Source organism: Orbicella faveolata, unplaced genomic scaffold (assembly GCF_042242905.1).
Source record: "Orbicella faveolata isolate gen_17 unplaced genomic scaffold, um_ofav_v1 contig_25, whole genome shotgun sequence".
Lineage (NCBI taxonomy): Eukaryota > Metazoa > Cnidaria > Anthozoa > Scleractinia > Merulinidae > Orbicella > Orbicella faveolata.
The window spans coordinates 25700177-25714753 of record NW_028301553.1 but is presented as its reverse complement, the minus strand read 5'-3'; the positions used below and the strand labels follow the sequence as shown (position 1 = coordinate 25714753).

Sequence of the window (14577 nt, the reverse complement as noted above, 5' to 3'; positions counted from 1 at the left end):
CGCCAGCACCTTGTCGATCGACAATGCTTTCGATTCGTTCAATTATATGCTCTGACTCCGCTATGTTTCCAGGTGTTTCCCGGAACCAAGTCTTTAAGTGTTCCCCCAGCGGGGAGAGGTCGGGTGAAGAAAAGGTGGACAGTCAGTTTTTCATGTAAATCGCCAAAAGAGTGCCTTTAGCTCAGCTAAACGGAACTATGTGGCCATTGTAGCTCATTGTTAACTTCCATCTATTGAAGAAACTCATTAAAAGGAGTAACGGTGAACGTGAGGTGAGCCAGTCTGCCCTTTTCCACGAAACCGACACCGGAATAATAAAATTCTGTGGTGATGTTTTATTTTGGGATCATTGCCCTCACGCAAGCGTTTTCATTTTCGAGGAATTATATTAGTCGATGGCGTTGCCTCCACTAGCCTACGTGTAGCCGTACCCACCTAAGGATATAACTATAAAACGGCGATGTGGTAGTTTTGGATGACGGAACTTTCGTTTTCCAAACGAAAAAGCGATCACCGTGTAAAAGACATTTATCGGAATCACGGAGCTACCAAGTCTGAGGTGAGTTTTGACGTAAAAGAGTTGACAGTCTTGAAACTGTCTGATTGGCCAACAGACTATAGTGCGCAAGACATTTTCTTGTACAAGATGACGGTGTTGTGGTTGGTTGGTTTTATTTTGGCTGTTCTTTGGTTAACAAGACTAACGTTTACCCTTCTATTCGCTGTGCCCGCATTTGTCTGTCTTGCAAATGAAACGAGCACTGAAACGTGTGGAAGTCATGTCTTCACCCAGGCAGCGAAGGACGAGATCAACATGGCGGGCACATTCATCGAATCGGGTAGTTCGCTCGCGATAACATTGTTGATATTTTGCTGGGGAAAATTCAACGTGGTGAACTTCTTCCTCGCAGCTCCTCGACTAGCTGTATTTTGGTTCTGGTTAGGTTTATTTTGCGTCCAGATAATCACGATTGTCAACATGGATTTTCTCCCTAGTCAGTTGAACTTGCAATTTCTTGGTGTGAGTCTACTTCTAGAGTTTACAACTCTAATCTTCTTGTGTCTCGCTCTCAAGTTTATCGAGAAATCGACCGTCAAAGCATGGATTCGTAGAACAGTCGACAGTGAACACTGGACGGCGTTCTTGTATTATCTCTACGTGTTAACACTGTGGATGTACTTGCTGCGGAATCTAGCCCTGGTGTCTTACGACATGGCCATGTTCGCGAGGAAAATCGACCGACACGCAAAAGATAAACAGATCGATAATCTTCTGCTTATTTCAAACATCGCAACCAGGGGCAGCTTCGTGCAGTTTTTCTATGCTTCTATATTTAGAAATCCAAAGCTATCGACAGTGTGTAAGGTGGCCGATCAGACCCGGCCACTTGCGCATCTCCAGCACCTCCAGGATCCGCTCTTTGTAACTAGTCGAACTAGAAGTCAAGGCTCCGCGAGCAATCAGGAGGTATTAATTGCATGGGAACCATACATAAGGTGAATGACTTCCCACGGGAGAACATAGTGAAATAATCACTTAAGAAACCATTGAGAGAATGTTACAACTGAACAAACGACCCTCTTGCTCGACTCTTGCATAATAAAAAACAGTGGACAAGATAGGTCAAAGTTGAATCCGGCCGGGAAGATACGCAGATGTTAATGGGAATAGACTTCTTACTAGTCGATTTTCTTTTCAGCTCAGAAAATAAGTCTTGGACTTTGAGAAAGTCTTTGTGGAACTTGAAAACCCGTATATTCCACCCACTTGGTCGAGCAGCAGGAACAAGATTAATTGGCCCGTCGCAGAAATCTCAGCCCATTTGAACTTACATGTAAATAAACTGTTTTGCATTTGTGAATGCGATGTCTCAGTGCATCAAGTGTAACAGTATGTTTGTTTGTTACGTTACGTTACGTTACGTTTGTTAAAGTTCTGGTTCACACGGTATGCCGGTTTTGTTTTGTTATGTTGTGCGTTGTGTTTGTTACGTTACGTTATAATTACCATGTTACGTCTGATTATGTCATGTCATGTGAATATTCATTGCAATAGTTTCTGGTAATTTTCTCGGCTACTTAATGCTGCTTTTCACTAGCGACGGAGTTCATAGTCGGAGTCGTAGTCAGAGCCGCAGAGTGATATGATGTTGAGAAATTCAAACCAACGGAGTCGGAAGCAGAAAACCGATTCCCGATCCGCTTATGGCTCCGTCGCTTATATCCAGTGAAAACTACATTGTCGGAGTCGGAAGCAGAAGCGGAAGGATAAACCAATCACAATGCTTAAATTCGGTCCTTGTGATTGGTTGGTTCTTCCGCTTTTGCCTCCGACTCCGACAATCTAGTTTTCACTGAATCGTAAGGAGCGGAGTCGTAAACGAAATCGGAAGAGATGAAAACGTTCTGATTCTTCCGACTCCTATTCCGTCGAGCTTATGACTCCGCTTACGACTCCGACTTTCGATTTTGACTAGATCTTGTGTGCTCTTACGACTCACAGGGGCGTAGCCAGAGGGGGTCCTGGGGTGCCCTTAACCCCCCCCCCCTTTTGTAAGCCTTTTTTAACCAAGCAACCTTCAACAGGTGGCGAAAACGACGTGACAATCTGGCGAGTACCCTTGTCACAGTGATACGTGTATCCCCGTGATATGTGTATCCCCGCACACATATCACTAGAGATATGTGTATCCCCTGTGGGGATACACAAAACAATGATACGCCTGGGCATTCAACGAACAAAATGGCGACTCGGTTGCGAGGTTCCAACGAGCGCTGTAAAGAGTAGGAGAAACCAGAAATGAATTTGCGCCCAACGGAGCAGATTAGGATTTCTTGAGTTTGGTTGAGTTCCAACCGACTCGATTGTATATCTGACTAAAACTTCGAACAGCGGATACACATATCACTAATTATTTCATGGCGCAGTGATCTCAGTGTGTATCCCCTAAACACAGCTGTTAGATTGGCTATCTACCTGATCGAAGAAAAGGGCCAATTATTGCCGAAACGTGCTGGCTTCTTACTCGCGACGACGTTTATACCCAGGTTGAGGTTTGCGGAGTTTGCAACTCGAATGTCTAAATATCTAAACTGAAATCGCGTGCAGGAGATACACAGATCACTAATTATTTCATGGCGCAGTGATATGTGTATCCCCATAAACACAACTGTTGTAATATAGCGCATCAACCCTGTCAAAACTGCAGGCAATATTAGCACCCGACGTTTTCACACGGCTTGGGTTTACTGGAGTTTGAAACTAGATAATTCCATTAAAAACGCGTGCACGCGTGCACGGGATAATAAGGGATACACATATCACTGATTATTTCATGAACTAGTGATATGTGTATCCCCATGGACACAGCTGTTATATTGGCTTTCTACCCAAGAAAAAAAATGCCCATTACATTTGCATTGTCAAACTGGCTTGCTAGAAATATTCACACCCGGCATTTATTCATAGCTTGGGATTTCTGGAGTTTCACTGACCTCGGTTGTACACGACCGCATGCAGGGGATACACATATCACTAATTATTACATGGCGCAGTGAAACGTGTATCCCCTGAAGACAGCCGTTATCTAGGCTAACTACCGAAGAATAAACGTCGATTATTATGAAACTTGCTAGCAATATTCGCAGTATAGCAATGTATACAGCTTGAGACTTAACATATCTTACAAAAAGTCGAACTGATCTCAAAAGCGGGACAGGGGATACACGAGTGCCACTAATCATTTCATGGCGAGCGGGTCGAAGCAGTGATATGTGTTTCACTCCACGAATAATTCAGATGCAAACAAGGCGATGAACAGTGGAGAATATGCGTTACTCGAGGGGTGAGAATGCACCGCACAATTAATATCGTCCTAGAAATCCGGTGCCGTGAAACTCAAATTGAAATATATCTAGATCCATTTGGTGTTCAACTTTAAATTCATTATATCCTGCTCGCAGAAAACCAGTTAGGATCAAGAACACAATTCCAGCAGCAGATACGTAAACTTTTTCAACTACAAAAATTGAGATTTGTGTTTTAAGTTTGTTTGGGTAAGTCGTTCGTCCAGTAAGCGACCGGACGACGAGAGCGCTTTCAAGGAGGATATTGCTATTTAAAGTAGAGGAGAGGGGGGTGGGGGATACACATATCACTGGTCGCCATTTTGGAGAGGATACACATATCACTAGTGATATGTGTGCGGGGATACACATATCACGGGGATACACATATCACTGTGACACCCTCACTTTGACACAGTGTGACCCCCCCCCCTTTGAAAAATCCTGGCTACACCCCCGACTCCCCCCGCTAGTGAAAACCAGCCTTTATTTATTTATTTATTTTTTTTGTAAATTTTATTTTCAGATAATTTTATCCATATAATTTGTAATCGTTGTGATAATTGTATTACTCATTCAGCATATATATTTTTTGACACTCCTTGGAAATTTTTCTACCTTTCCGTAGTTTTAACTGAAAAACAGCTGGACGAACAGCTGGCGCTACCAAAATTCGCATATATCCATAGAATCGAGGCATGGGAGTGAACAGCTTGTCGGCACGTGGGAGACAGACGTTTTCCCCACTATGAATTCTACCAAAATACCTAAACCAAAAGATGACTACAGCAGAGGCACTATACTGAATTTTCAGAGCAGTTTCTATTTCAAGATGTATCTTCGTGAGATCCATTTCTTAGCGAGCAAATCTTTAATTCTCATGCAGTAATTACCGCTGGCTCCAATAGAGACCACCAGTATCACTTCATACACGTGTATTTTTAATTATCACCGGAGGAAGCCGCTTTTCATTTCGTCTATTTATGCAACGCTATGCTGTGTTACTGACAAATTATTTGGGCATCTTGGGTATAAAAAGCACTGGCAAGTTTTTGTTTAGAGATATTGTAGGCAAAATGGAAAATAAAAAGGAGTGTTATAAATATTTAAGCTTCACCCAAAAATGAAAATCGTACTCGCCAAACTGGCGAGTGATCGATGATTTGGACTCGCCCGACGCTTTTTACACTCGCATTGGCGAGCGCTTATTTCTAATACTGAATTAATGTTGTGTTAAGTTAATATGTTATATGGACTATATGTTATCTTGTGTTATACTATGTTTATGTTACGTTATGTTATGTTCGGTCTGTTAAGTTATGTTGTATGCTATACTGTGCTGTGTCGGTTGGTTTTGTAAGTGCTGTAACGTTACTTTGTGTTATACTATGTTTATGTTACGTTATGTTATGTTCGGTCTGTTAAGTTATGATATGTTGTGATAGATGTCATGTTAAGGTTCGGCCAGTTCTCAGACAAACTGACAAACTCTCATTGTACGTTATACCAGTAAATCCAGCTGCTGAAATGTCCCAATTCGACAAGGCAATTTTGCTGTAGATTTCCATGGTGATAAAAACGTAAATAAAGACAATTACGCAAGGCGGTGGAGGTAGTAAAAGTAGTTTTTCAATAACTACCAGAAAAGACTAACATTCTCTTGAGAACTGACAATGAGGAACTTCCCAAATTTTAAACATGTCGTGGAATGTGATATCTGCATCGAAATAAGATTATAAATATTTTCCATTTACCGGTAAAACTATGATTTCCAGAATATTTGAAACCTTTTAGTCCAGCAAATAACCTAGCATGTGAAATATTTCGCAGTGGACCAAATCCGAGAGGAGAGGATGTTCGGGAATATATATTTTTTTCACATTCACAGAAAGGGAAGTTGAACCTTAACATTATTGAAAATCCCTCCACTAAATTTGGGGAGTGAGAGGGTGGGGGGCAGATTGCATAGATTATGCCATTTAATAAATTCTTACTTCTTATGTTGACTTGCAGCGAGGTACAAGTACGTGTGATTTCAGAGCCCCTTTTAAAAATCAGATATTAGGACAAAACACAAACAGTTTCGTTTATTTATTTATTTATTTATTTATTTATTTTTTGTTATTTCCACACAGCAGCAATTAATTATGTTTAAGTACTTAACATGGCATGACGTGTTAGGCGACGAACCCACTTGAAACACGTCTTTCTAATGGGTTTCCCCGCCCATCATAGGCTACGAAAATCAACCACCTACCCCATCCCTTTGGCCTCCCCCCCCCTCATCACCCCCCTCCCTCCGGCTCCCCCAACACCTTCTTCCCCTCTTCTCTTCCCCAAGGTCCAATTTGGCTATTACATCAATCTCCACTAATTCTTGATGTTTTTTCGCATGGTTTTCTTTGAGGCTTTTATATTTGATTTCTTGAAGTACCCCGTTGAGTCTTTTTGTCCCCCAAGTTCTTTTTCCTTTTCACCCAGCACGAGGTTTTCTCAGAACACGCGTGTCATTTCTGAATAAGAACTGAACTCCAAATGAAGTTACATTTCCTAAATAATGTCTTTCCTTAATCTTGGAAAAGTTTATTTTTCGCGGTGAAATCCTTCCACATGGATCGAACTCATGTCGTATTAATTACAAAAATAAATAATGCATTGATTACTAACTTATTTCATAAAAATATCACTTTTTTGTTTAGTTACTGGGCGGAAAAACAGAATAAATGTTTCCTGTGCGAGCTCAATAGTTGTAACTAAAGAGAGATATATTTTTGACATAAATATTAGCATTAGCTCAGTCTGAACTGGTTAACTGTTGTTGCGTCAGTTCTTTGCCAAACATTAACCGAAAAACATTGCTACGCCTAAAAATTTATTTTTAGTGCGTTGAAAGTGTTCATAACTAATTGATTAAAAACAGTTAGAGCCGTTATTGACATTCGAAACTCCAAGAGTTCCTTTTAAAAACACGTGTCTTGGCAAGCCCGGTTTTAAAATTTTAATGAAGAACCCACAGGAAGTAGAATAAAAGAAACAAAGGACGCACATCTCGGTAAATGCACAAAGGCTTAATCTATCCCAGCTTGATGCAAAGCAGTTGAGAAAAACACTTGCTTAGTTCTTCCATTTAATGCTTCTTGGACACGAGAACGATTTCCACGCCGCTACGCGTTACCAGAAAGTGAGGTGTCATGGCCGCTTTGAAGCGTAAAGGAGGCAGTGGAATGCCTGGTAAATGTTGTTCCTGTTGGTTGAGGGTTTGGGGCATTGTAAAGCAGGACATTCTGCTTTTCCTGATTATTATCGGCGTTGTGGTTGGCTTTATCATCGGCGCTGCCGCCAACCCTTCCGTCAACGACATCGTGGACCCGGAGGAGAAAGCAACAACGATCATGTTAATTGGTTTCCCAGGTGAACTGTTCATGAACATGCTCAAGATGTTGATCCTTCCTCTAATCGTAGCGAGCTTGATATGCGCGTTAGCTACACTAGACTCGAAAGCCACGGGCAAAATTGGCAGACGCACGGTGCTGTACTACCTGATGACCACGCTCTTGGCCGTCATCCTCGGGATTGTGCTGGTCGTAAGCATTCGTCCGGGTGAATCGGGGAACAAACGGGAAGCCGAGCAAAAACGACTCACTGGCCCTCATCGAAATCTGGACTCCTTCCTCGATTTGATCAGGTAATGACGTTTAGTTTTACTCACTGTTTCTTGTTTTTCAGATTATTGGAGATCAAACTAGCCTGTTTTAAGCTCTAGGTGTTTCTGTGCAAATGGCAAAATAAATGCTGGCTGAATGAGAGAAACAAAAGTGAAGTAAAATTAGTCACAAGCACTCTATCACTTTTAATCCATCGTTCGCGCACTACGAGGGTCTATTCCGCTTTATCTGGGAACCTCACATCCAACTATGAGATAGAAGCTTTAAAAGAGAAAGAGAACGCGTTTTTCACACGAACTGACTAAGAGTAATTATTAAGCCCATTGACTACTATAAACAACAACATCTGAACTTGCTTTTAAGTAAACAGAGCCTCTTAAAAGACAATTCTTGCGTTTTCGTGATTGTTATTTCGCGTTTAAATCCTTCTTTCAGTCTCATTTTAAAACAATTTCGCCATAAAGACCACTTCACTTTGAAGTCTCTTTAACAGAAATGGCTGTGCTAAGATTTGAAATTTTAAAATTTAACAGCGAACCTTCTGATTTCTCATTCGTTAATAATAGTTGACAGTGTATTTTAAGGCTCATGTGTTATGCAACATGCATGCAACCTTACTGTACCAATATCACCTACACAGGAGTTTTCATGAAATAATAATTAATGTTATGTTTGCACGGCTTCAAAAAGGTTTTTTCTTTTTTAAATCGTCGCTCCAGGGAAGTCTCGACATCATGCTGTTTTGCATCTGTCGCTCGCGACCTTTTCACACATCTAGCGAACAAAGATATTACTCTGGCAGAGAAGAATTAAGTTTATTATTACTTTTAAAAAATAATTTAGTAAAAACCTTTCATATTAGAAGTATTCTTCACTTAAGGTTAACCCCAAACTACATTCTTTTTTCTCGGGCAGCAATTAAGTTCGAAAACGTTCATTTTGTTAGCAGTACTAAAACCAAGAACAACTAAATTCTTCTGTATTTGCAGGTTATTGTTTTATCTCACCAGGGAAATTCAAAATTTTCTTTTATTGTGACTCGAGTACTCGTATTATGTTGTTTGTCAATTCTGAGTTTAATGTTTTGTAAACCGATTTTCTCGAGGAATGTTCTCTAGCCACATAAATTTTGGACAGCTTGGAAAAGATATCTGATAAACAGTGTGATTTTCGTCAGCAATCAAATGACAATCGATAATAAATCTTGATATACCTTGGTCATTCGAGTTTATTACACACGAGTTTCAACTGAGCTCACCTGCTCTGTAAAGAAGTAATTCAGCTGCAAAAATAAACTTTATATAAAGAGAAACGTGAAAATTCTAATAACGTCAGCATTGCAGAAGCCGTTCTTGGCCGGGTTATAGCTGCACATGACTTGGTGAGAGATCTTATTCGACTCGGATGTGAGCTGCGTTTTCGTTTGTAAAGATAAAGAGAGTTTGTTCCTTGTTGAATCAGTTCTCTAACAAGTGTTTCGGCGTTCGGTCCAAGGAATCGATAAGCTAAGCTTGCTTTAGTCCTAAATTCTGCACTGAGTGTTGAACTTTATTGAACTTTGTATTCAAGCTGAGTACTGTATTACATGCGTCAAACTCCTGCTAAGCTGGCCGTTTCTCCAGCTCATTGGCAAGTCAATACATGTATTCTCCTTAGCGATCTTCATCAACTTTTTGTCGTATTATTTGGAACTGAGAATTTGTTTTTTGACCAATACATTTATAGGTATTTAGTACCTATATGGCTCAAGATTGAAATGCCAGTCTTTGCATCGTAGTATTATTGTACAAAGAATTCCGACTGAGTTGGTCAAAGTGGAGGTCAAAACGCCTAGGCTTGAAAATCAAAATGTTAATTCTCTTGACTGGAAATTAAAAAATTGAAAACATCGAGGACTTAACTTCTTCTTTACCAACAGGAGCTGCTTTCCTAAGAATATTGTTGAAGCAACCTTCCGCCAGGTAAACTGAATGATTTGTAAGTTTTGCGTTCTTAAATCATGGCTCATTTACTTGTGTAACTCTTGTCTGTCAACAACATAAGACAAGCTCATCGACATAAACTGAACTTTGCGGTTCAGTTTTCTATTTTCTAGATCATTCGGTCGATTAGCGTGTTGGTCAGTCAGTCAGGCAGGCAGGCAGGCAGCCAATCAGTCAGTCAGTCAGCCAGTCAGCCAGTCAGCCAGTCAGCCAGTCAGTCAGTCAGTCAGTCAGTCAGTCATTCAGTCAGCCAGTCAGTCAGTCAGTCAGTCATTCAGTCAGCCAGTCAGTCAGTCATTCAGTCAGCCAGTCAGTCAGCTAGTCAGCAAAACCATGATTGGTTAGATGGTCAGGCAATGTTGCAGTTAACTGTAAAAACAGATGCGTAGTCTTTAGCAGTACTTACTTGCACCGTACTTGTTATATTAAAGTCGGTTCTTTTACCACCAGAAAAATACAAAGTACAAGTCAGTTCCAGCCAAGATCGAGTCTTACAACAAAACAGTCAATGTGAGTACACTTCACCCAAATGACACCATAACGGTCTACAGCAATGGCACCCACAACTACACCACCATATCCACTCTGATCTACCCTGCCTCCGACACCATCCCAGACGGCCAGTACATTGCTTCTGAGGGAGGAATGAACGTGCTTGGCTTAGTGGTGTTCTCGATCGTGTTTGGGATTGTTCTTGGCAGGATGGGTGACAAGGGAACTCCTCTGAAAGCTTTCTTTGAGACTTTGAACGAAGTTGTCATGAAGATGGTGACTCTTGTTATGTGGTACGTGATACACATCGTAATAAACTGTCTGGTCAGAAATACAGCTTACAGTAGTCAGCAAACTAAGCCTTGAGTTAAGAGGAGCTGCAATCACGTTCATACAGGCAGCCTTTTTACAGTGTCAATAGAGAACACGACGGGTTATGCAGTTATCTTAATATTTCCAGCTCCCAGTTTCTTGGAATGAGATTTTTAATGTCCCATTCTGTTGACCTTACGTGTAATAAGGTTTCCTTTACCTTTGGGGGGAAGGAAGAGGACTTCAGAAAACTTGCTCGAAATTCTTTTTCGGTCTTTTCTCCTCTGTTCTCTCACCTCGGAAGAGAAGTGAAGCTTCTTCGTAGGTTATTGCAGATAAAAAGTATTAATTTTGTATTCGTAGACGGCGCAGGAATTTTTGTGACGAGCTCATAGCTACAATGGGAGACAAAAGTGCTGAGACACTTGGCGGTAAAATTCGATTTTCGAGCGTCTTGGAAACATTTGTCCCCTCCCCCGCAAACAATGTTGATTTTTCTACCTCTTAGACTGCCCAGACCACAGCGCCTACACAACATTGAATTGGGGGCCGGGGGTATCAGAGGATTGACGCTAGATGCAAATAAAATAGCTTTTGTCGCCCATTGTCGTTGCGATTTGTGCTTTTTTACATTTAAAACTCATTGATGGCAAGTTATTTTGAATCATAACAGAATAGACCATCAATTTCACACCCTTTGCACCGTTACGTACCATTTTGTACTCTATTGAGTCCAAGTAACTTTTCCCCAGGTATTCCCCCATAGGAATCTGTAGCATGATCGCTGCCAAGTTGGCCGCCATGGCTGACATACTGGACGCGCTGAGGCTGCTGGGAATGTTTATGGTGACAGTCATTGTGGGTTTGTTAATTCACGCCCTTGTTGTGCTTCCAATCATTTTCTTCGCGATTACTCGAAAAAACCCATACAAGTTCATGCAGGGCCTGCGCGAAGCAATGGTGACCGCTTTCGGTACAGACTCAAGGTAAGAGAAAAGATCTTGGGCTCTCTACATCATGTGGCTATTATTAGACTGATAATTATTTGACTCGTAGAGGTTGAAGATCGACTTGCTTGACGATATAGTGATTGGTTGATTGATTGATTGATTGATTGATTGATTGAATTATTGACTTACTAATTGACTGTATGACTGCAGACAGGCAAGGTTGCTGCTGATTATCCGATTGGCTAACTGAATAATAATTGCGTGTTTGTCTAGATCGACTGATTGACTAATGACTGATTGACTGATCGACTGATTGAATAATGACTGTGTGACTGGCTTGCAGCCTGATGGTGTGATGGACCGATTGATTTTCAGAATAACTGACTGGCTTAACGGACGACGGGCTGATGGATGGAGAACTGTTTGGCTGACTGACTGATTGATTGATTGACTGACATACTCACCGAACGACTTATTGACTGTTTGCCTGACTGCCAAAATCGAGTGACTCACTCACTCACTGGCTGACTGACGTACTGACAGACTGGGACTAACGAAGGGACTAACTGATTGATTGTCCAAATAAAGTGACTCACTGACGGCTGACTGACTGACTGACAGAGTGACTGATTTCCTAGTGTACGGACATGATATATCGACAAAAGGACTCATTGAATATATAATTGACCGGTCTAATTCTGACTGATTGACTTGGTGTTCATATCGTGCCTTGCAGCTCTGCTACTTTACCAACCACCATGCGCTGCCTTGAAGAAAAGAACGGGATTGACCGCCGCATCAGCCGCTTTGTTTTACCTCTGGGTGCTACTGTCAACATGGACGGAACAGCGTTATATGAAGGAGTCAGTGCCATTTGGATTGCGCAGCTGAATCGCATTCCACTGGCACCGGGACAGATTGTCACAACTGTGTAGGAAAAATAAATAACGTTATCAGAGTCTATGTCACGTTGTTCAAGATTGGCTGGCTCACGCTGGGATATGTCACGCTACTCTAGGTCACAATAGTTTAGCTAACGAACTATGCCGTTGAAAAAAGGGACGTGATTTTACTCTAGGGGTTCTCTAGGTTTAAATTATGTGGTCATACATTGCACCTCCCTCCCCTACCCTATGCTCCCTTCTCAAGGGGAACGTGGCTGATAGATTCAAGGAAATATTGACTTACGCAGATCTGCTCGTTATTTATATCTAAGTTACTGGACGTATATCAACAGATCTCTTCAATAATTTTTCCGCCAGTTTGACGGCAACGGCAGCAGCTATCGGCGCCGCTGGCATTCCATCAGCAGGCCTGGTTACCATGATTATTGTTCTCCAAGCTGTAAATCTTCCCACTGAGGACATTGGTCTTATTCTAGCTATTGACTGGTTCCTGTAAGTTTTTATTTCATTATTGGGGCTTTTCATACCAGTTTATAACCGCTCATAACTTAAAAGGAAGTAATAATAGGCCTCAGAGTTGTCACTGTAATCGAAAATAACGCAGAATACAATTCTCTTTACAGTTTTGTTAAAAAAATCAGATTTTGTGAAAAATTTGGGAATGGTTGTTTAATAACATTGTTCTTTTTATGTTTTGAATCGGATTTCTCCCGAAGACAACATAGTTTAAATACGTTGTGCGAATTTCTAAAAGAAATGAGTTCAAAAATGCTAGTGACGTGATCGATCGCCAGTATTTTCGAATTCATCTAAAGGCTCTAAACACGAAATGACTTAAAATGAAAACCTTTAATTTATTTTCTAACTGAAAAGTTCTTAAATAGAAAAGAGGGTACAAGATAATTCAACTCTGCGTTGTTGCAGCGAAGGACCTGGGAACCAACCTCGTTCCCTGGGCTTTTCCCTTAGAGATTGGGAGGAAAAAGCCCTGGGAACGAGGTTGCCTGAAAATATAGTTCGTCCAACATTAAACTTTTGTGGTTAAGAGGTAGTCTTCTGCAGCTTGATCTGATGTACACAAAAAGTTGACAGCAGAGAGCGATTCGAAGCAATAGAAAGAAATTATAGGCTGTTTGAATAAGAATGGTCAAACACGTCAATTTTGTTTTCTTAGGGACCGTTTCCGCACATGCGTCAATGTCATGGGTGACGCCCTTGGTACGGGAATTGTGGACCACCTATCACGTGACGACATCAAATTCGCAGATCAGCTGGACACAAACGAGGACACACCGCTGAAGCATAACGGCGGCGCACTGGAAGAAGAAGACGAGGAAGACGACCCCATGAAAATGACCAGCGTTTAGGATGAAGTTGTCAAAACGCCTTCGTCTTAACCCTCGATAAAGAAAGCTTAAGCATTAGCCATTTCTTTGTATGTAAATATAGCGTCTGAGCAACTTTTGGTAAAGATGATTTTCTGCTATTGTAACTTCAGTGAAAGTATTGGTCCTTTTTTCAAGTTTATTTAAAGAACGAACACGAACAAACACTGGTATGCATTCAATTGAATAATTTTTCTCTTAAACAAAATAATCGATTGATAGATTAGAAGCATAAAAACCCTGTAATAAAAAGTCAAAACTCTGCCTTGTGAGTGAACAATCCATAGAAGTTTTCATCTATGAAGAGGGCTTTCCACAAGTTGCTCGAGATTTCCCAAAACATTGCACGCAATTTCCCAAAAGGTTGCTCAAAAGTTGCGTTTTGTAACGAAAGTTGTTCAAATTTGTTCAACAAAACATTTTTTTGTTGCTCTCTTCCTTTATTTGGACTTATTTGGCCTGATGCAAAATATGCAAAAATTGTACAACAAAAGTCAGATTTCCAAGCATTTTGTGTAATTTTGTAACCAGCGTTGCTAAATACCTTTGATCCCAATCAAAATCAAAAAATTTGTGAGTAAAGACTACGCATCAATATTAATATAGATCTTGTCAAAAATTCCTCACGTGAGACACTCGAGTCAGTCGAGTGTCAATCTTCGTCCGCCATTTTGAAGTTTCTTTAAAATACCGCTGACCTAGCAGCCCGGCTGCATGCATCTTGCACACATGATCTGCCCTAGCGGGGTGGGGCGATCTGGCTTCTTTTTCATAGGAAATCAATAAATTCCCTACTAAAACACTGTGAAATATGGAAGCAAAGCCAATTTAAGGTGGCTCAAAACAGTTTCCAGCAGTAAGATTTTGATGGGTCGTTATAACCACTTTCTATCACTTGATGCTACAATCATGGTATCAAAAAACTGCCCAATCATTGGTGAACACGCTGCTATCATTTTCGCGATTCGTGACACAACAGACGAATCTTTGCTGTCGTCACTGTTCACATTTTTCCTCATTAACATACGACTTTGCGCATA

The 14577-nt window shown here is 41.0% G+C and overlaps 2 protein-coding genes across 2 annotated transcripts; both read left to right on the top strand.

The window, feature by feature from the left end:
• The first annotated feature begins 474 nt into the window (after positions 1–474).
• On the top strand, positions 475–5467 carry LOC110068201 (uncharacterized). Its single transcript, XM_020775583.2, has one exon. It carries the CDS (start codon positions 476–478, stop codon positions 1499–1501), a length of 1026 nt encoding a protein of 341 aa, XP_020631242.1. The 5' UTR covers position 475; the 3' UTR covers positions 1502–5467.
• Positions 5468–6157: 690 nt separating this feature from the next.
• On the top strand, positions 6158–13801 carry LOC110067934 (excitatory amino acid transporter-like). The gene is made up of 7 exons (XM_089294142.1): positions 6158–7531; positions 9430–9472; positions 9944–10278; positions 11050–11283; positions 11984–12178; positions 12510–12644; positions 13327–13801. The coding sequence occupies exons 1-7, from the start codon at positions 7038–7040 to the stop codon at positions 13517–13519; spliced, it is 1629 nt and encodes a 542-aa protein (XP_089150268.1). The 5' UTR covers positions 6158–7037; the 3' UTR covers positions 13520–13801.
• The last annotated feature ends 776 nt before the right edge of the window (positions 13802–14577 follow it).

Coding starts and splice junctions, on each gene's coding strand:
- LOC110068201 (XM_020775583.2), top strand. CDS start 476: ATGACGGAACTTTCGTTTTCCAAACGAAAAAGCGATCACCGTGTAAAA.
- LOC110067934 (XM_089294142.1), top strand. CDS start 7,038: ATGGCCGCTTTGAAGCGTAAAGGAGGCAGTGGAATGCCTGGTAAATGT. Junction 9,473..9,943: donor TTGAAGCAACCTTCCGCCAG/GTAAACTGAATG, acceptor TTTTACCACCAG/AAAAATACAAAGTACAAGTC. Junction 11,284..11,983: donor GCTTTCGGTACAGACTCAAG/GTAAGAGAAAAG, acceptor CGTGCCTTGCAG/CTCTGCTACTTTACCAACCA.